This window comes from Drosophila santomea, chromosome 2R, assembly GCF_016746245.2.
Source record: "Drosophila santomea strain STO CAGO 1482 chromosome 2R, Prin_Dsan_1.1, whole genome shotgun sequence".
In the NCBI taxonomy this organism is placed as follows: Eukaryota; Metazoa; Arthropoda; class Insecta; order Diptera; family Drosophilidae; genus Drosophila; species Drosophila santomea.
This window is the reverse complement of record NC_053017.2, coordinates 15,072,667-15,092,636: the sequence shown is the minus strand read 5'-3', so window position 1 is coordinate 15,092,636 and position 19,970 is coordinate 15,072,667. Positions and strand designations below refer to the sequence as shown.

At 45.5% G+C, this 19,970-nt stretch overlaps 7 protein-coding genes across 8 annotated transcripts; 4 read left to right on the top strand and 3 right to left on the bottom strand.

Moving 5' to 3' along the window:
• Nucleotides 1-22: 22 nt before the first annotated feature.
• LOC120446919 lies at nt 23-4,168 on the top strand. Of its 2 annotated transcripts, none has more exons than XM_039628160.2 (6): nt 23-446; nt 2,273-2,550; nt 2,651-3,325; nt 3,383-3,460; nt 3,509-3,764; nt 3,820-4,168. In XM_039628160.2, the coding sequence occupies exons 2-6, from the start codon at nt 2,370-2,372 to the stop codon at nt 3,971-3,973; spliced, it is 1,344 nt and encodes a 447-aa protein (XP_039484094.1). In that variant the 5' UTR covers nt 23-446; nt 2,273-2,369; the 3' UTR covers nt 3,974-4,168. The 2 variants fall into 2 exon arrangements, with proteins under 2 accessions (XP_039484094.1, XP_039484095.1); XM_039628161.2 differs by having other exon boundaries at nt 97-446; nt 3,530-3,764.
• A 151-nt stretch (nt 4,169-4,319) lies between these two features.
• LOC120446923 (tRNA N(3)-methylcytidine methyltransferase METTL6) lies at nt 4,320-5,646 on the top strand. Its single transcript, XM_039628165.1, has 2 exons — nt 4,320-4,629; nt 4,696-5,646. Exons 1-2 carry the CDS (start codon nt 4,627-4,629, stop codon nt 5,542-5,544), a joined length of 852 nt encoding a protein of 283 aa, XP_039484099.1. The 5' UTR covers nt 4,320-4,626; the 3' UTR covers nt 5,545-5,646.
• On the bottom strand, nt 5,571-8,374 carry LOC120446918 (hyccin). The gene is made up of 3 exons (XM_039628159.2): nt 8,213-8,374; nt 7,455-8,156; nt 5,571-7,398 (listed from the first exon to the last, which is right to left on the bottom strand). Exons 2-3 carry the CDS (start codon nt 8,126-8,128, stop codon nt 6,435-6,437), a joined length of 1,638 nt encoding a protein of 545 aa, XP_039484093.1. The 5' UTR covers nt 8,129-8,156; nt 8,213-8,374; the 3' UTR covers nt 5,571-6,434.
• Nucleotides 8,375-8,684: 310 nt separating this feature from the next.
• LOC120446520 (phosphatidylinositol N-acetylglucosaminyltransferase subunit A) lies at nt 8,685-10,844 on the bottom strand. The gene is made up of 4 exons (XM_039627532.2): nt 10,623-10,844; nt 10,308-10,553; nt 10,003-10,240; nt 8,685-9,947 (listed from the first exon to the last, which is right to left on the bottom strand). Exons 1-4 carry the CDS (start codon nt 10,722-10,724, stop codon nt 9,094-9,096), a joined length of 1,440 nt encoding a protein of 479 aa, XP_039483466.1. The 5' UTR covers nt 10,725-10,844; the 3' UTR covers nt 8,685-9,093.
• A 259-nt stretch (nt 10,845-11,103) lies between these two features.
• On the top strand, nt 11,104-15,158 carry LOC120445176 (syndetin). Its single transcript, XM_039625389.1, has 10 exons — nt 11,104-11,233; nt 11,328-11,546; nt 11,604-11,921; nt 11,979-12,836; nt 12,904-13,235; nt 13,293-13,458; nt 13,523-13,633; nt 13,690-14,013; nt 14,070-14,182; nt 14,245-15,158. The coding sequence occupies exons 1-10, from the start codon at nt 11,168-11,170 to the stop codon at nt 14,636-14,638; spliced, it is 2,901 nt and encodes a 966-aa protein (XP_039481323.1). The 5' UTR covers nt 11,104-11,167; the 3' UTR covers nt 14,639-15,158.
• Nucleotides 15,159-15,256: 98 nt separating this feature from the next.
• LOC120445178 lies at nt 15,257-17,044 on the top strand. The gene has a single exon (XM_039625391.2). The coding sequence runs from the start codon at nt 15,284-15,286 to the stop codon at nt 17,042-17,044; it is 1,761 nt and encodes a 586-aa protein (XP_039481325.1). The 5' UTR covers nt 15,257-15,283.
• LOC120445177 (kinesin-like protein subito) lies at nt 17,037-19,268 on the bottom strand. The gene is made up of 3 exons (XM_039625390.2): nt 18,620-19,268; nt 17,360-18,558; nt 17,037-17,300 (listed from the first exon to the last, which is right to left on the bottom strand). The coding sequence occupies exons 1-3, from the start codon at nt 19,167-19,169 to the stop codon at nt 17,157-17,159; spliced, it is 1,893 nt and encodes a 630-aa protein (XP_039481324.1). The 5' UTR covers nt 19,170-19,268; the 3' UTR covers nt 17,037-17,156.
• Between the last annotated feature and the right edge of the window lie 702 nt (nt 19,269-19,970).

Below are 19,970 nucleotides of genomic sequence, written 5' to 3'. Positions count from 1 at the left end.
TGCCTTTGTTATTTTTTTCGATGGCTCGTCGCGCTCCCAAAAAGAAATGGGAAGGAAAAGGCAAGCAGGCAGGCAGGCGAGCGACAACCACTGGTGGCTAGTGGCTAGTAGCCAGCCAGTCTGTGCTCTGCCTTGGCCAGCAGCAGACGGAGCCGTGTACCGCCGCGATCCGATCGAGTTGATCGCAAGGAATTGTAAAAACCAAAGATCGCGCTCTTTTATTTCGAATTGTGGCTCGCTTCACGGGCAATAAAGCCATTTATTTCGGTTGTTATCGCGTGTTCGCCTCGATTTTTAGTCGGCAGTTTAACCAAATTTTATTTTAAACGAGCCGAGCCGGGCATCTAATAAAAATCCAAACACAGCGTTCATAAACAATAAGACTGGGGCCAGCGCCAGCTAGCCAGTCAGCCAGAGATCTCCGTTGCATCGGTGCAGCTTTAATGGTAAACACCGGTGGTATAGCAGCTCTTATATAACGATAAATCAGGATACCTGACGGACGGTAACCACGCCTGACACTTTATGGGTGTATGAGGTGTGGGCTGGCGGGCAGGAGGCGGTGGTGATCCAAATCCGCTGGCATTGGCATTATTTATGCGGGGCATTAATTAAATACACATTTCTCAAAATTCGCTTCTTTTACGCCGGGGCGGAATTCAACGTGTGTTGCGACGACGTCTGAATAATACGGCACAAACCAAGAAACCAAAAATACAATGGCCGACAGCAAGTAAAACAATGGCTGAAATACAAAATAAATAAATAGACAGACAGACGGACGGACGGACTGGCGGGCGGTCGTTTCGAGATTTATTTCGCTGTGTTTTATTTTTTCGAAAAAATTATAAAATTTCTGCCTGCCTGTCAAAAGTGTCAATACGTTCGCGCCCAAAAAAGCGACAATGAGTTGTGAATTAATGATGCCACCTCCACTTTGTCAGCCGGGAATGTGCTAAGCCTGCGGTGGGTCATTCTAAAAATAATGCAAACTGCTTGCTGTAACTTGTGCGTGGCTAAAAAAAATACACAAAAAAACGCACCAAAAACTAGCAGAGAAATTCGAAAAAAATCGCTTTCGAAGCAAAGTGGCACATGGGATGCAGCTCAATGACGCACTTCAGTGACGCAAGTGCCTGCAACTCCGCGACTCTCGATGATGCAAGCTGCAAGCTGCACGTTCTTTTCCCGGAATAGATTGCGGAAGTGGCGAATAACAAACTGGGTTTCTCCCGAAAATAAGCGAAACGTATAAGTTGACACTTTTGGTAGCCAAAATTATGGTATCGCAACAATGGAGGCACATTTAGACGGCATCCACATGCCAGGCCGTACTAACCATGTGTATGACACTTGTGCACGCACACCCCACTCCGCCACCTAATCCCCACCTGCCACGCCAACCAGCAGACCATCCACCCATCCATCAATCTATCCATCCAAGCACCCACTCGGCGGAGGCGCACCTAATTCTTGCAAATATTCCGCAAAGAGCCGAAATCTTTTTTGAAGAGGAATTCGCATTCTTGTCATCTATTTTTCTCGCCTGACTGTGTCCACTAATTTGCTTAATTTCTGTCAAAGACCAACGACGAAAGTATGGGAATTTCTGGTTGTCTTGGGAACATGTATGCAAACAGATAAATAAAATAAAATAAAATGAAAGAAAATAGCACGGAATCTCCAAAACAACATAATTAATGGGCACGTTTACGCGGATTTGCGGTAGGCGAACTTACAATTTAGGGCAAAGTTATGATCCGCATTCTTTCTCTAAACTATCTTAAAAACTATGAAATACATACAGTATACAAAGTCTGGCCTATAATGTGAAATATTAAATACCACATTTATTTGAAAAATGTATTCAAAATGTTTAGTATACAAATAACAAGTAATAAAAACAAACAAAGTAATTCAACGGTTGACTGCAATTTCTCTAATAAATCACATTTATGAGTTATATTATTGCCAAAATTATTTGTTATTTTTTCTAAATTTCCTGGTATTTCCGTTCCCTTAAAACACATTTAATTGCCTGTTTTTGAAATCCCAACACTGTTGCTCTGCCCGCCGCTGTTTGCTTAGTATAAAAATAAAATATTGTTTAAATTAGAGAGGTCTGGGATCGGATGGGACGGGTTTGTAGGCCCGACGGAACACCTGCCGAATGATGAAAACGCCACCCGACAATGTCCCACATGTGTGCGATGTGTCCGCATGACTTCATTGCCTGGGGAGCGATTATAAATGGGTTAACTTCCTCCCCCAGGAACGTGCGCTGTTCCATGTGCGTGTGGATTGCCCCTTGCCAAAGTCCAGAGAGCCCTAGGAGTGGAACGTGACCCGGAACCGGCGCCACAATCAGGATGAAGCGCGACGTCTCCACGTCGACCATCGGCCGGGATGAGACTCGTCGTCCGCTGATGGAGGCCTACATGTTCCAGCGGCGGGTGCTGCTCGGCTGCAGTCTGCTCATGGTGGTGTCCCTGCTGATCTGGATAGTGGCCATCTCGACCGATCACTGGATCATCATTTCCGGCGGAAAGGGTAAACTAACCATTAAACAAAATTTATAACGTAAACTATCTTGGATATGTATATGAAATAAACATAACAAAATCTGTAACTTCTCTTCCCTTTTCAAAAGGCATTTTCATACCCGAATCCCGGCGTTTCTTCATGTCCTCGCACTCGGGACTGTGGCGACACTGCCGGAACACGATTGTGCCCAATGCCATGAGTAATGCACAGGTGGTGCGCAACTTCAGCTCCATGTCGTACACATCGCAGACGAACATCAACGAGGCGAAGCGGAATCTGTCCCAAATGGACTTCATCAAGCAGTTCGCGCAGGAGAAGCTGGAGACGTCGGACAATTTCACGGAATCGGCGCGTCGCCACATGTTTGCCCACTGGGTACGGGGCGAGGACATGGAGTTCCAGACGCTGCGCCATGCCTTCCGCACCCTGGTGATGAACACCGAGGAGAATCAGCGGCAGTTTAATGCCACGGCCATTAAGCCCATACCCATTAATCCGCTGGACGTACAGGGAATCATTGAAAGGAATACATTCGGTTCGGCGCTCCAGCGGGTGAAGTACAACAACACCTGGTCCTACTACGTGATCCCCGAGGTGGCGCAGTTAGCCATCTTCAGCAACTGGACGGATTACCCGCTGGTGGTTCGTCTGCTGGGCACCTACATCAGGGATATCAGCATCCCGGCCTACGTGCTCAACGATGAACGGGTGATCCTGATCCTGGTGCCTCCGCTGCCGCCCAAGAAGGGTCAGCCCGCCCACTACAGCTATATCCCGAACCGTGAGTGGGAAAACCCAAAGAAGTTATTTTTATCGCCTAACTAATCGTTTTCCTCAGAGCGCTGCAAGTACATCGACATGTTCCCCAACTCCAATGCCTTGCGAAATGAGCCCGGTTTCGATGACGAACTATTGGGTAGGTACCGCTGGTTGTGGGTTGCAGACGACGGCTCCTAATTGGCAGTCGCTTGGTACTCCCTTTCAGACTACATCCGGACGCAGGCGTCCTTTGCCTGCATTACTCTGTTCGTGATGAGCTTGGGGGCCGTTTTCTCCTTCTACACGTTCATGAATCCGCGCTACATGTTCAAGCGTCTGGCGGGTGGCATCCACCTGGTGGCCGCATCCACGGCGCTGGTGGTGCTCCAGGTGCTCTTCTCCTCGATTGACTACACCAAGGAACATCTGTTCTACGCGTATCCTGAAGGGGCAAAGCTAACGTAAGCTATTAATCACATCATACAGATTCTCATCAATGAGATTACTCATTTTCAGCTATGGCTACGGCGTTTACTTGGCTTGGTTCACTTTCGCGGACAATATCCTATGCGGTGTTATGTTCCTCTGGTATTCTGGCAAGAAGAAGGGTGCCAAGGCGCCCAACGACGAGGTGGCCATGGCAGATGAGCCCACCATTATGGGCAGATAACTGGTAACTGGATATCTGTTTTATGGTATTACCCAATACCCATACTGCGACCAAAGACCAAAGCAAATGGCAAACTAGTCGCCATTGCTTATCATTTCACTTTTGTTATTTGTTGTTTTTCATAATGGCTGTATTTAAAATGTTCGCTTTATTACTTTAAGAATCTCAATGCAATAAAGGAATTGTTTTCAGTCAGTAACGATCGTTCCGATTTAAGACCGATAACAGCGCGGGAAATTCTATGTTATATTCGATTACGGTTATCGGAGATGAGCTTGCCTATGTGGTCATGACCTTAAGAATAAAATATTTGAGGCATTTCGTTATAAAAAAGTTATGTATTGCTACAAAATTTAAAATGTAGCTCACTTAATTTAACAGGCATTTTTAATATATAAAACCCCTTTAAAAATGTGTTGTACCCATGGCTGACAGTGTGACCGTATTGCAAACACATTTCTTATCCGTTCGGAAACCAAAACATGCGAAAAAATAATACAAACGTTTTATTCTAAATATCGGGCTTAAAACTATTATTAAGCGAACCTAAATAATATAAAAACGAAGAGCCACAGCCTTTGGAAAAGGTCACACACGTACACGTGGAAAGATTAACCCATTGGAATCGAACAGGAATTTTGCTTCAATAAAACATGGTAAATTAAAACAAACAGTTTAAGAGTCTTGGTAAATATTTAGTTATTCTAATTGATTCTTCTTAGGATCCCCTAGAACCGGACGTTTTTACCACCCAAGCGAAGGAACTGTCGGCAGTGGAGAAGCAAAAGCTGGAGGAGCAGAATAAGCGTGGTCTCGTGCCCGAATTCAAAGCTAACAAGCTGGAAATCGATGCCCAGAGGAACTGGGACATATTCTACAAGAGAAATGAGACTCGTTTCTTCAAGGACCGCCACTGGACGACGCGGGAGTTCCAGGAGCTGCTGGACCAGGAGGAGTGCCACGAGAAACGCACACTTTTCGAAGTGGGATGCGGTGTGGGCAATCTGGTATTTCCGCTTCTGGAAGAGCAAACCAGCGAAGAAGGATGTTTTAGCAATAGCAGATTCTTTTTCTACGCGTGCGACTTCTCACCCCGAGCCGTGGAATTTGTGCGCTCCAATCCTCTGTACGATCCCAGCCAGATATCTGCCTTTCAGTGCGATATCACGACGCAACAGGTGCATGAGCACATTCCTGCCAGCAGCGTGGACATCTGCACTATGATCTTTGTGCTCTCCGCCATACATCCACAGAAGTTCATAGATGTGGTGCAAAATCTGGGCAAGCTTCTCAAGCCAGGAGGACTGCTGCTGTTCAGGGATTACGGTCTGTACGACATGGCACAGTTACGCTTTAAGCCGGGGAACAAGATAGCAGAGAACCTCTATGTGAGACAGGATGGCACCCGGAGCTACTTCTTTTCAGAGGAGGAAGTCTCCAAGTTGTTTGAGGAGAACGGCTTCGAGGTAATCACCAATGCCTATGTCCACCGACGAACACTAAATCTTAAGGAAGGCGTGGATGTGCCGCGCATTTTTCTGCAGGGCAAGTTTAGAAGAAAAAACCAGTGACCAGAAGTTAATATTCATGATCATTGTTACGTATTTAGTTCTTGTATTTATTTTAAATCAATAACATGGTTCAAGTCAACGTTCAATAAATATTTGTATGTATATATTAGTTTACACATGTATATGCTAATAAGTGACAGAACTAAAAGGCTTCCTGTAGAATTCAGTTGAAATTGCCTGGACCCAACTCTGGCTGAATGTCGAGTAGATATCGAATGTGTGAGCGTCATGCTGCTTATCTAAAACAAGTGAAATGCACCGGGATGTGTACGTTCTGTTCCCCGAAAATGGAACATATTCTCCCTCTGACTTAAGCATTTGCAAACGATCTCTACCGAGGGTTCCGCGTGTATACATTTTTTATATATAATTCTTGTGACGTCCTAGCAACACTTAATCTAACCAACAATTGGATTTGGAATACGATAATACATACGAACAACTAAGAAAACCCATCAAATTCAACAAACTCAAACGATCCTTAATCCATAAATTCAATTCTCGCGCCACGGTTTTGTTCGGCTAATACACAGCGGTAGGTGGCGAATGTACACATAAATTAGGGTGAGTGAATTTTTGGGTCATAATGTCTTTGTGTCGGCATGTAGTCATTGGACAATTCTAAGTATTCCGACTAAGGGTCCGACCAAAATGCAAGGAATATAATTGCATCTAACCAGTAACATTACTTTATATATTGAGAAACTGGTCATAATAATAAATAATGCTGTAATTTAGAATTATCCTTGTATGACTAAAAAATGCCTTCACAATGCCTACATTTATCATTGCATTCATACAAAACCCACTCACCCCAGTTGTAGTTGTAAATTTATATACTTGATACTTGGATTTGGCTAATCGCCTGTGGAACGAGACGATTGATTGCACTACTCCGCCAAGCCGTGCTCGGCCAACTTGCCGCCATTGCTGCTGCTATGTCCAATCGGCGCCAGTTCAATGCTAGAGTCAAAGCTCTTGGTGAGCAGATCGCTACTGGTCACCGAGTTGGTGGTGCTGCTCAGCGGGGGCAGTGATGTGTTAGCGCTCACGCCCAGCACGCCGTCGTTGAGGTCGCTGTCCACGCTGAAACTGTTGCTGCCGTTCTCGTTGATCAGCGAGAGCGTCTGCAGAGGCAACACTTCGCCGGTGGGTGGCTGCTGTTCCGCGCTGGAATTCGAAATGGGTTCCGCCTGCAGCTGGAGCAGAGAGTTGCGCTGCGTGTGCTTGTCGAACTTGCGCTGCGGTGGCTTCGGTGGCTCCTTGTCCTTCTCTTTCTCCTTGTCCTTAGACTTCTTGAAGCCCGCAATGAGCGCCTTGTGTGCCTGTGCCTTGATGCCCTCCATGCTGGGCCGCATGATGGAAGTGCGCGTCCCGGAACTCTCCTTTGTAGAGGGCGATTCCTTGGAGCCCGGTTCCGTCTCCTCAGTGACACTGGCCAGCTGCTGTGGTGCCTGCGGCATGGTAAGGTCCTGTACCTGGATGGGTATGTCGTCGGGCAGTTTTTTCGTACGGAAGGAGGCGTTCGTAATCATCGACTTTGACACTGAAGTGGTCACCGTTGTTGTGGACGGCGTTAAGGCCACACTCAGACCCATAGGACCGTCGTTGGGCTGTCCGGAAGGATTTGCGTGCAGCGAATTGCGCACTGCGCTGGTCACCAGGATCAGTTCCGTGTACATCTCGTATATGGCCCGGTTGTGTATGTCGTCCAGTGTCTGTATGGCTATCGTGCCATAGCCATTGAACATGGCGAAATAGATGGCGTGTACCAGCTCGATCAGGAAGGCGGCGGACAGTGGAATGCGTGGTGAAGAGGGCTTGGGAAAAGGGACTCCGGTTGCAGGATCAGAGCTGGAATGTATATCATTGTTTACAAATGCAAACCAATAGTCTGTAGTTTACTTTACCCATAACTCATTCGATGACCGTGACCCGACTTCGTGGTAAATCCTTGGTTCACCAGCTGCGAAGTGACCCGGCACAAGTGCAGCAGCGAAGACTTCTGCGTTTGGCTAACCTGCTGGTTGTAGCAGAACAGCAAAGCAGTAAGGATACGCATACGGTTCTGGGCATGAATCGATTCGATGCGTTGGTGTGGACCCCACTTGACCTCCCGGTTGCAGTTCTCCTCCCAACGGCGCAGATCCGTCATGGGCAGGTTCTTAACCTCGTGGTAAACGGACGCCTGAGCCAGGATGGGCATGCGGAAGGCCACCACCTTCTGGCCGCCGTCTTCGGTGGACACTTCGCCATTGTAAATGCAGATGAGCAGCGTCTCCACGCCACGAGCAGCCTTTTTATCGCCGCCGGCCACCGATTGGAGGTACGTATAGAGAAGCACAGGGATGAACTGCAGCGGGAACTTATGCAGCGTCTGCTCCGGGGACCGGTAGAAGGCCAGTAGCTGCTGACAAATGTCGTGCACCAGCGCCTCGTTGCGCTGTCGCTCGTTGAAGATGGTGAAAATGGCCTCGGCGATCTCGGGATCGGTTTCGTGCTCCACAACGAACGCTTCCGCCTCCGAGGGCTGACCCCGTATTCGCTGGAAGTCCGCCAGCCAGTCCCTGACCAGTTCCGCCATCGTCGTTACCCTGAGCTGGTAACAGAATCTGAAAATTGGATTGTTAAATCCACAGTCAATGTCGGACTTGCGAGTGGTGCTCACCTTGATCTGGAAGGCAACCGGGGTGCTATCGATGGTAATAGATGTGCCGCAGAGCAAGGTTCAGGTTTCCGCACCCTGGGTTATGTGGTAGCAGTGGCTAATTAATTTATCACCAGCCTCCGCTGCTGCTCCCTCTTAATTTTTTTCCCAAATAAGGGCCAGGGCTGCATCGCAGTATGGCCAGACACTCTCTTTTCGGCGCACCGCATTTTTCTTTTCGGTATTTTATTTTATTATTTTTAAGATTGATATGTATTTAATGGTTAATGTTAATAGTTTTTGTACAAATAAGTTGATGCAGAAAAATGAAGGTTCGTTTCTTAGACCCTGTTAAAGCTTTATTAATAATGCAATACATTTATTGTGAAATGTTATACGAAAACTTTGTTCAATTAATTTTATTTTTCAAATTCCATTTTTAAATTCAATGCTTTTATTAAGGGCTTGTGGGATAAAAATTAAAAAAAATATATTTTAGTAATTTATTTTTTATTTTTGTCTTGCATGATTACATTCTTTCTTTCTACTCCTTTTTTTTATTAAAACGTTTATCTCTATTAAGCATATTACACCATATGGGATATTTAATTAAATAATCGACTAGCGAGGCCTGCTACCAACACCAATTATCATTCCTAAAATGGATATAAAAAGCAGTCACTTTATATAAACGTTAATGTGGGCGGAATATTTGATCTACAAAAGTCAGCCGTTTTGGTTTTGGTTATAATCCTAAGAATGGATTATCAGATTGCTAAAAGGGACTGTCACTTCGACTACTACTATGGACAATAAATAAACTTTTAACAAGGGTTAGAAAACCTAACGTATAAATATATAATTGTCTAGTTGATGGAAGAATGGAATCCGTTTGGTCTTTGCTAGCTGGTCGTGCGTTTAATATCCTGCGCAAGCTCAACGCGTTTTCGCGGTCGCCAAAGCTCGAGTAAGTGCATCAAGAAGTAGGCCACAACGAAGAAAACAAGGAACCAGGAGCCGTGCTGCCATACCGCAAATACCAGCTCGCTAGTGGTGAAGGAGCGTTCCTGTAAAACGCGATCGTATACTTTGACTGTGCGGAGGGCAACGTCCTCCCAGTTGTAGAGCGTTTCCACCAACTCATTGCATTTGTATGGACACATTATGGGCTCTGCAGGGCTGTTCTGATCCGCTGGAGGAGCAGAGGATGATGGCAGTTGCGAAAGAGAGGTAGGGGTTTCCGATTTCTTGCGACGGCGCCGCTTAACCTTTCCATTAGCCTCCGAAGGTAAATGACCATTGGCAACTGGAGGACTAACCTTAAAGGAACTCTTTTGATGGCGGTCGATGGCAATTAAAATCGCAGCGTAAATGGCATCAATTTCGGGCTCCGCCAGCAGTATAAGGCTCTTGGGCAGCACTTCGGGAATTCCGCCCACACTGGTGGATACCACCTGCAGGCCGCAGGAAGCAGCCTCAACGATGGCCATGCAGTAGGCCTCAGTCAGTGAGGTATTCAAAAAGATGTGGCCACGCACGAGGAAATCGCGAACCTTGTTATGCTCCACGGCGCCCACCATCTGAACCCTATCCTGCATATTGGTCTTTTCGCGAATCTCTTCCAGCAAATCACGCTTTGGTCCATCACCCACAATGATGAAGTTTACGTTAGGAGTGCTTTTGAACCGCGGAATGATGCCAGCTAGCAAATCAATGCCTTTGCGGTAGACAAGACGCGATGCCACTACAATGTTGACTGAAAAGTAGGGATAATATAATACAAAATACTAATGAAATATTAAGTACCATACTTATATCATTGCTCGGTCGCTGTTGAGGATCAGGAGTGAACAGGGCGGTGTCCACTGCATTGGGAATGACGGAAACTCGATTTTTGGCTACTCGAGCGCGGAGAACAGTGTTCTCCTTCCCTATGTGGGATACACAGATGGCGTGATTGACCATGCCCAAGTTGACCTCGAGCAAGTTGTTGGTGAGAGCGGCTGACAAGTCAGCAAAACCAAAAAGGCTGTGATCGGTAAAGACAGTCTGCCAAAAAATAAGATGTTTCATTAGCGATTCTAACTATAAGCTCCGTGCTGTAGATTATCCCCACCTTTAGTCCCAGCAGCGAGCCCACCATCAGTGCCTCGTGGGCCAGAGCACTGAAGGCAGAGTGACCGTGGACCACTTCCACTCGCTCTCGGAGGAGCACCGCTCGCAGCATCGGCAAATTGCAGACAGCGGTGGGCAGAATACACTGGTTGTAGCACACCTTAATGGGCAGATAGTAGACCTTCAGGTAGCCAGTCACATAGCGAATGCCACTGCAGTCCCCGTAGGCGTGGGTCAGCACGACGATCTATGGGACAGAGATAGGCAGTTCAAATAATCGTTATCATTCTTGGTCCGCCCAATTGGCAATAGTCACCTTGTGACCCAAACTGAGCAGCATTTGCGAAAGATTGTAGACATGCTCCTCGACCCCTCCGATGCTGGGGTAGAAGAAGTCCGACACCATGCAGATGCGCATTTTTCACTCTTTGGCCTCTGCTGTTTCCAGTAATTTGACATTCCACATATAAACAAGTATGTGCAATAAGTTAAACAAAATCGGCAAGCAAAAAACAACAGTGTGCACAATGGCCAAAGAGTTGTCGATGGTGCAGTGTTGGAAGACTAAGGGAATGCTCTCCACTACTAGGTTCCAATTTTGGTTTGAATAAAACTTTAGAAAATATTTAACAAAATTTGATCCAAATATATATATATATAGAGGCTTAAAGATCTACCTCCTCAACAAAGCAAAAGTATTTGCTAAGAAATAGTCAACAGTCAATGATGTACCTATTTTCTAGGTACACCAATTGTATTTCTTTTCTAACACTGAACTTAGCTTTGGCATTGCTTGCGGATGCTGGTCACACTTGGCTGCAGTCGTTTTTGTGTTTTGGCTGGTTTCTTCATGGCTGAAACATGCAGAATTCCAAGGCCAAAATGGACGAATTCAAGAGCAAATTCTTGGACATATTGCACAAACAGGTAGCAGGTCATCGACCAATTCATTAATTACCACAACTAACCTCGTTGTTATGCATTCTGCTCACCAAACAAAATACTGCTCACGCACACAAAGACGAACCGTCAAATGAAAATTCCTGCCATGGGATTTTCGGATTATTTTATCCAAACGGTGACCACAGACGCCTCTGCCAGTCAAGAAACGGATGCCACAGACGCGGCAGCCACCTCTTCCAGCGAGACAAATGCACAAAAGTCGGACCAGGAGATCCTGGAGAGTATCGAGCAGTGCTACTACAACCCCGACAGCAATCCACAGCTGTACGAGCTCAAGGTAAGCCAGGTAGACCAGTAATCTATGGCTTTAATTACACACCACGATCTTCTGTAGAAAGTTCTCAACGATGGCATAGACAACGAGCTTATCGAGGTCACCATTGCACAACTGCGCACTCAGCAGAAAGTTCTCACCAAACAGGTGCTACAGAACATCCTGGAACAGCGGAATGCCTGCAGCAGTGAGTTCGCGGCCATCAATGACACCCAAAAGAAGCTGGAGGAGTCGCTGTGGACCTGCCAGAAGGCGCGATCTTATTTAAACTTTGCTCGCACAAACCTTACAACCACTAGCCTGGAGATCTTAGCCAGCTACCGCAAGCGAGAGGTGCTCAAGGAGGTGTTGGACACCCTGGTGGCCATCAAGAAGCTGGTGAGACATGAATTGATCTTTCTGCAGTCAATTTAAATAACAAACAATATCTTACAGCGCACTACCGACGTGGAGGTACAGAAGCTGCTGGCGGATCACAACTACAGCGCTGCCATAGCTCTGCTTCTGCAGTGCAAGAGCTCTGCTGAAGCATACATGCAGTTTAACTGTGTGCAATCGCTCTCTAAAAAGCTGCAGGAGACTATGCTGCTAATGGAGTTTCAGCTGGACACTGTGCTCAATGAAATGGTGCTAGGTTTTGATGGGCGAAAATACGCCAAGCTGCAAGAGGCCTACAAATTGGCTAACAAATCATTGATGGCTATGGACCAGCTACACATCAACTATATTTCGGCTATTCACTCTTCTGTAAATGCAGTACTTCGCGGCTACAGCGATCCTGGCCAGGATGACCAGGCCAAGCCGCTCTATGAGCAACTGTGCGAGCAGCTCAGCGTGGATAAGCTGCTGCCCTGTCTGATCAGTCTGTGCAAAACCTTCTGGACCATCCTGGCCTCCTATTACCAGGTTGTTATGTGGCATAATAACTACAAGTTGTATGGACAGGAGGAGGAGGATTCACCAGATATTTACATTCAGCAGAAACTTAAGAAAGGACAGTCACGCGTGTGGAATGATATTCTGACCAAAGTGTGCTTGTTCCTGCAGTCGGCAAAGTTGACGGCTCTCAAATATGATCAGTTTATCCAGGTGCTGTCCGTGGTACAGCGCCTTAAAAAGGTGGGTCTCGAGTTCTGCGGCGAGCAGTCTGAGAAGTTGATTGAGACAATGCAGCAGCAGAGCGAGGAGTTCTTCCGGCGTTATCATATCTGCTGCGTCGAAGAGATTTGTTTATTTTTGGATAACGAGTCCTGGACGCAAGTTGACTCATTTGCGCATATCCTGCAATTGCCTGTAAGTAATTTGTAAACGAACGTTTTTAGAGCGTCTGGTTAGGTAATCCATATGTAATTCTCTGTAGGAATTCCGTTCGGTTCGGCACACTCTCAGACGCCACAAGTCTCCTACAACTGCTTTGCTGGCCTCATCCAACAACTCCCCAATCAGCAATAATAACTGCGATGAGCTGGTTTCCGTACACTCCCAGGATGGTGGCAGCTCCATTTACGGTTCCTACGGATATTTTCTTAGATTCTCCGAAAAAAGTTCGCCTTTTGATGGCGGCTTAGACGCAGCAATGTTGGAGGAGGACATCTTATCTGGTATTGTGGACGAGGCCTCCTGTTATTTTAGCGAGGAGAGCGATGACGAGCAGAAAAGTTTGCAGAGCAAGGAGTTCGATGACGCCAGCCAGTAAGATTATCATGTTTTTCTATACCGCAAAATCATAATCAATAAAAACATTATTAGTCAGCTGCTGGTTAACAATACCGCGTTAAATGTGATGCGCGTCATTGGAAGATATTTGCAGATGTGCAAGTTATTGCACTGCATTTCTCCCAAGATTGTGGCATGCATCTTGGAGCTCATTGACTTTTATGTTTACGCAGTGCACGAAATCTTCGGAAAAGATGCGGTAAATATTTATATAAAAAAAACTTTTTATTATGTCTATTAATTGTAAACATTTTTATTCCCAGCCGGTGGCAACGGAAAATATGTACTCTCCGCGACTTGAGCAACGCTTACGCTCGGTGGAGGTCAACGTCCTACCACAAATCAAGCTTTGGCCCCTTAATTTTTCCTCTCTGGTAATTTATAGTGATAATTTATGGAGCTTGCATTTGTTAAAATCACCCTTTTGTAGGCAAATAATGAGCTAGCTAATCCGGATACTTTATACGGACTTTCACAACGCATCGTGGCCGTGGAAGCGGGACGCAGCATGCTGCAGCAATTCAACATCCTTCAGCACTATCTTAACCATTTGCTGCCCCTTGCAGAGCGTCCAATTCTGGTCAATTACCTGGACTACAGCGATTATATTGCGGATTTGGCTAAGCCCGTTTACACATGCGTCACGTCACGTGTCATCGATTTGTCATCCATTCTCGCTCAGATGGCCAAGGTCAAATGGGATGTGAATCATGTGATACACCAACACAGCAACTACAGTGATGTTCTAAATAGGGTAGGGCACTTAATACTGCTTAATACTCTACACAAATTAATCACATTTATATGCAGAACATACAGAGCTTTGCCATGTGTCTGGAGGAAATCGCCAAGGAGGTTCCAGTGCCGAGCAAGCAAGTGTGGAATTCAATGGCCCATGTGGCCACGCATCTGCTGGTGGAGGGGTATGTTCCATATTTCTATTACTCAGAAGGAACGGATTTCATAAGAATTGTATTTATTACAGGTTCTCCAATGTGAAGAAATGCTCTGCCGGAGGACGAGCCCTTATGCAACTGGACTTTGCGAACTTTATGTCGTTCCTGGAGCTCATATCGAACCAAAAGTACCCACAGCATCGCTCCTATGTAGATGTGTTCATCAAGACCTACTACTTTGCGCCCGAGCAGTTCGAGCAATGGATTGAACAGCAGCGTATGGGCGATGAATACTCACTCAAACAATTGAACAACCTTATTCAGTGCATTTGTGTCAGCGATAAACGCACTCGACAAAGGTTGATGCAGCTGCTTGACGTGGGAATACCAAATGGAATAACCATGACAACTACGCCGACAACAACACCACAGAAAAGCAACCACGGATCCGTAGCCGGCTCAAATTTAAGCAGCGTTATCTGAGCTCCCCTAAATGATTATTTATTAGTATTTATTTTGTTATAACCCCTGACTAACTTTGTTAGTAGATCAATCTCATGACATTCTTTATGTGTAATTAACATTCCGTTTAGTTCAAATTAACATTGTGCCTAGGCAAATGATTCTACCTTAGTTATACCGGCGATCTCCATGAAGTACTTCGTTTCAAATTTAGAATCTCCCCACCCTCTTTAAGTGCAATCTATCCTATAATCTCTCTTATTGATAATTGGCAATTGGTTTATCATTCACCATGACTTAAGTACCTAGAGAAAGCAGACATATATACACACAAAACACGTACAATTAAGATGCATATATACCTATTTATTTGTAATATTTATTTGCAGCAGGAAACGGACAAATAATTGTAAAAGAACTTAAATGTAATGGGCAGCACATCGATTCGATTTGCGCGCCTCCCACGATCACACACCATTAACTAGCAACTGTAACAAAATAACAAAGAATACATATTTTGAGATATGCATATTACAAACAATGCGAAATGTGTCTTATCATCGAGGGCGTGAAACGATTAACGAAGCATTTTCTTCGAAGTTGGAACCGTTGCCGTACGATATAAATAGAGGAGCTTAGTTTGCTAAACAACATAATTAAAAGGACATGTGGACACTGCTAACAGCTATAGTTTTTTGGGCACCTGTCCTAGTTTCGGGATCAGCCGTGGACTTCATCTTTAGAGCAGCAGCAGAGCACAAACTCTCTTTGATAATAATACGCAATGGTTACTGTCCAAACGCCTGGACAAAGGAAATCTTTAAGAATGAAACCATTCCAGTGGTTGTCCTTTCAGATAGCGAGGCTTTTATAAACACTCGGCAGTTTTCTCGACCGCTACACGTAGCTTGTCTACCTGGACATGAGCTGCAAAAGGACCTTCAGTTACTCAAGAACTTTACTAGTTCCCTAGAGAATTTTCCGAGTCAGAAGAAGATAGTCCATATATCGAACCGATTCTCAAATCGCACTAGAATGGACCATATTTTTAAAATGTGCTACCATCTCCGAATTTGGAACATAGTTGGACTCTTAGCCGCAGATGAACATCGCTACTTTTATAGATATTACCTGTACCCTAGCTTCCGAACAGATTACCGCTCTCTGGAATCTTCACCGATATTTGACTCGGATTTTCCCAACATGCAAGGTCACCCTCTGATTGTTATGCCCGATCAATGGCTTCCTCGCTCTGTTATTTACGTGGACCGACGAACGGGTAAGCAAATCCTGGCAGGATCTGTGGGCCGCTTTTTCCATGTGCTGTCGTGGAAGCTGAACGCCACTCTGCAGCTGTCCAAGACGGTGACCACCGGACGCTTTTTGAATGCGACTGCCCTCAAGGAGCTAAGCAAGAGCTTTTCAGTTGATGTTCCTGCCAGTCTGAAATTAATGGAACGAGTCGAGCAGTTGCCAAGCACAAGTTATCCCATGGAGGTGACCCACATCTGCCTTATGGTCCCGGTGGCCAGAAGAATTCCAATTAGGGATATTTACTTTATCCTGAGCAGTGTTTCCAATATGCTCCTGGCTCTTGTTGTTGTTTTCAGTTACGGATTGGCTTTGAACCTATTCCGGATGTTGACTCATCACGATGTGCGTCTGGTGGACTTTCTGCTAAATGATAAAGCTTTTCGCGGGATCTTGGGCCAATCGTTCAATTTGCCCTTGTCGTGGAGCTGTTCCACCAGGTTCACATTTCTAATGCTGGGAATAGTGGGCCTTAATGTTAGCAGCCTTTTTGGAGCGGCCCTGGACACATTAATGGCCCATCCACCGCGGCAATTTCAAGCACGCAGTTTTGCTGATCTTTGGCGCACGAAAACTCCGCTGGTTACGACCGAAGGAGACTTTCCCACATGGATGAATCTGCATGTGCCCATGCTAGTAGTCAATGTGAGCGAGTACAATCACCTGAGAAATGGAAGGAACTCGAGCTATTCTTACCTTGCCTCTCGATTGTATTGGAAGTTGTTTAGTGAGCAGCAGAAGCGCTTCACCCGAGAGCTGTTTATCTACTCCATGGATGACTGCTTGTGGTCCTTGGCGCTGCTCTCCTTCCAATGGCCGCAGAATTCCTTGTTCACAGAGCCCGTCAGCCAACTGATTCTGGAGGTAAACGCCAATGGACTCTACGATTTTTGGGTAGGAATGCACTACTACGACATGACAGCAGCTGGGTTGTCCAATTTGGAGGATCCCAGCCTGCAGTGGAAGGAAAGAGTGCACCCTAGCTCGCTACGGATTACGGATTTTCAGTGGATGTGGCAGGCGTACGGAACGTTAATGGTTATTTCAATGCTGGTATTCTGTATCGAAGTTTTTTGGCACAGAATCACATCGTTATTTGTGTCACTAGTTCGTTGATCATTTACATGTTTATTGGAAAACTTGGCCAACTCTACAACATATTATAATTCAAATTTTAATTTAAAAATCACTTAACACTTAACAAATTAAACATTGTGAATAAAAGAAACTAATCATCATCGATGATTTCGATGGGAGACTTAGATTCACATAGATCATCAGAAATGTCAGTTTCGCTCGGATTCATAAGTTCTTCGATCTCATCTTTGAGGTCTTCTATTTGCTCTTCATACCGTCGCTTTTGAGAGGAAAGCTGCAAAATACATAGTTTATAGTTTTATCTGTATTATTGTATTATCCGCATTCACTAACCATAAATTCCGATTCCCTTTGTGCAATAAGTAACTTTTTCTTGCATTCGTCTTCATATTGCTTCTTGTTGTTTTGGATAATCTCCTGGTACGTGGCAGTCAGTTCACCTCGCAGTTTCTCCTCCAGCAGCTGCATTTGCAGCACATGATCATACTTCAGTTGATCAAGCTCACACCGTAGGCGAACGTTTTCATCCTCAAGTTCCTTGGTGTAGTCGCTGCCCTCGTACGTCGACATCTTCGAGAATTCCATGAAACCACAGTAGCTGACTCGATGCTGCTTTATTACGGGTTCCTTGAAGATGATGTTCTTGGCGATGGAAGCAAAGTTCAGAACGTTCAGGTTCTCCTCGTAATATTTATCCAGCGGCGTAACCGTCACGATCATGGCCAACTTCTCTTTGCCCAACAAAGCCGCCTGCAGCAGCATTGTTAGTTTGGAGTCGCGATAAGGAATAATGTCGGCGTTTTTCTTTTTCTGCACTGTGCTGGCCGCATCCAGACATCTACCTAGCACCATCAGCGAAGTGTTTATGTTCTTTGCTTCCTTGAGACGAATGCCGGAGGTTCCCGTGTTGTTCACGCGTTCCGAACCCGCCAGGTCGCAGAATTTGTACGAACTCTGCGTGGTGATACCCGACTTATTGTACTTGAGTATGTCCACAGTGAATACACAGTGGGACCGACTGGAGTTAGCGTTCACCGAGGTGGAGGCGTACGTGGATCGCTGTTGGCCCAGCCGGAGAAGACGCAACGCCTCCTCGCTGCTCGTCACGAAAACACTGGTCAGGCCCTTGATGAACACATGACCCTTGTTGCCTACGATCTTCAGGTTTTTTCGTGGCACTTCGCCCAGCTTGTCCTGTTTCGGCGGTATGGCTAGCAAGTCGTACACAAGTTCATTGTAGATTTCCACGAAGGAAACCCAAACCATGACGGATACGTCCGTGGAAGCCTTCGTGTCGAACACGTGATCGCCATTAATTACCTGCTTTAGACGCTGGTGGTGCTCTCTGATATCCGGACACAAGTCTAACAATTTTTTCCGAATCTGCAGCTCTTTTAGCGAGGCGTCGTCCTGCAGAAACACAATGCTGCCATTGATTAGCTTTAGCTTGGGGGAGCGGAATATGCAGTCCTGGTAAATGGTGAATATGTTTTCCAGGGCACGCGGAATGATTCCAGCACGCACATCATCGCCTCAAAATGGATTTAAATTAACAATTGCCCAGTAAACGATTTGCAAATCTTCATCGCTTACCCAGTAAGGTATATGTTTTTCCAGAGCCCGATGTGCCATATGTCATGATGGTCACACATTCTTCTTCCATGATTTTGGGACCCACACAGGTATCGTAGATGTCTCGCTGGCCAATGGTGCTGTCAAAGATGGAAGTGAAGCCAAAATGCTTCTCCATGCGGTTCACATTGTTGCTGGTCGAGTCCACTTTGCAGCTGGTAATCAGCACATTTGCATCTTCCGAGACTATGTAGGCTTTGGAAGCATCCTTCACGGGACGCAGGCGCAGGAAGACCTGCGGCCCCGTTTCTACATTACTGCTGTCTGCCACACTGGTGGCACAGGAGGCACCATCAGTCGCCCCGCTCGACTCGTCCCTGTATTCCGATTCTGTGTCCGAGTATTCGGAGAAACTCTCCTCCTCCGTCTCGTGAATGTTGTCAAACAGGCGCATCTTTTTGTTGGGTCGTGGTCGGAAGCGGCGGTCGATGGAGGGATCCCGGGCCATCAGGAAGGAGCGCACCTGCCGCCTTCCGCCTCCCGCCATCTCCGAAACCTCCTTGCTGTCCATTTCGCGCTGTTTAACTGGGTTTTAGGGGATACTTTTTAGTTTTCTTCCTTTCGCGCTATTTTTCAGACGCCAGGGGGCTGCCAACTTCAGTTGAATTTAAAATGACAGAAGACAACTACACTGCTCAGTGTGACCGTCAAGCATTTGAATTTTCCGTTACAATATACCAACAAATACATTTAATATAAAAATTGGGTTTTCAATTATAAAAAAACATTTTAAACAAAAAACTTTGTTGCAAATAAGGTATTCCATCTATAAAAAAAAATTTCAAATTTAGTATTCAAACTAGTATTAGCACACACTTTTAGTATAGGAATGAATTATGCGCCGATGGAATCTGCTACTAAAAGATAAGTAAAAAATTAACAGAAATTGCCCAATTATCCATAATTTGGTTGATAAATGTTGTCTGTTAAGTTATCATGCAAATATTAAGTTCACTGACTTGATTATCGCGCATTCTCAAATTTTGCTCACATGTGAGATTAGCAGCGTCGGCAAATAATTAGGTGACAAATTACCGACGCAGCACAGCACCTCTCTCCATTTGTTTAATGTTTGGTTAACAAGTCTGGGCAGCATAACAATAACAGGCTGCGCAAATAGAGCACCCTGTTGCCAAATAAGTATTCCCCTAAAACGCAAATTAATTGCACTTGTTTACTTTTTCCCAGTCTGATTTTTACGCCCCCTGTCTGGGAATTCAAACAAATATTGACTAAATGAGTTATAAGTAGATGTAGAAACAATTAACAATTGTGTGTGTAGTTGGCAAATACTATTGTACAAAAAAGTTTT

Bases quoted from the DNA above. Each gene is read 5' to 3' on its own strand.
- LOC120446919 (XM_039628160.2), top strand. From the start codon at position 2,370: ATGAAGCGCGACGTCTCCACGTCGACCATCGGCCGGGATGAGACTCGT. The intron at 3,461-3,508 runs GTAGGTACCGCT...CCTAATTGGCAG, and splicing joins TTTCGATGACGAACTATTGG to TCGCTTGGTACTCCCTTTCA. The intron at 3,765-3,819 runs GTAAGCTATTAA...ACTCATTTTCAG, and splicing joins CCTGAAGGGGCAAAGCTAAC to CTATGGCTACGGCGTTTACT.
- LOC120446918 (XM_039628159.2), bottom strand. From the start codon at position 8,128: ATGGCGGAACTGGTCAGGGACTGGCTGGCGGACTTCCAGCGAATACGG. The intron at 7,399-7,454 runs GTAAAGTAAACT...TATACATTCCAG, and splicing joins GGTCATCGAATGAGTTATGG to CTCTGATCCTGCAACCGGAG.
- LOC120446520 (XM_039627532.2), bottom strand. From the start codon at position 10,724: ATGCGCATCTGCATGGTGTCGGACTTCTTCTACCCCAGCATCGGAGGG. The intron at 10,554-10,622 runs GTGACTATTGCC...TCTGTCCCATAG, and splicing joins TGCTCAGTTTGGGTCACAAG to ATCGTCGTGCTGACCCACGC. The intron at 10,241-10,307 runs GTGGGGATAATC...ATTTTTTGGCAG, and splicing joins GCTCGCTGCTGGGACTAAAG to ACTGTCTTTACCGATCACAG.
- LOC120445176 (XM_039625389.1), top strand. From the start codon at position 11,168: ATGCAGAATTCCAAGGCCAAAATGGACGAATTCAAGAGCAAATTCTTG. The intron at 12,837-12,903 runs GTAAGTAATTTG...AATTCTCTGTAG, and splicing joins CGCATATCCTGCAATTGCCT to GAATTCCGTTCGGTTCGGCA. The intron at 13,236-13,292 runs GTAAGATTATCA...AAACATTATTAG, and splicing joins GAGTTCGATGACGCCAGCCA to TCAGCTGCTGGTTAACAATA.
- LOC120445178 (XM_039625391.2), top strand. From the start codon at position 15,284: ATGTGGACACTGCTAACAGCTATAGTTTTTTGGGCACCTGTCCTAGTT.
- LOC120445177 (XM_039625390.2), bottom strand. From the start codon at position 19,169: ATGGACAGCAAGGAGGTTTCGGAGATGGCGGGAGGCGGAAGGCGGCAG. The intron at 18,559-18,619 runs GTAAGCGATGAA...ATCCATTTTGAG, and splicing joins AAAAACATATACCTTACTGG to GCGATGATGTGCGTGCTGGA. The intron at 17,301-17,359 runs GTTAGTGAATGC...TGTATTTTGCAG, and splicing joins AAAGGGAATCGGAATTTATG to CTTTCCTCTCAAAAGCGACG.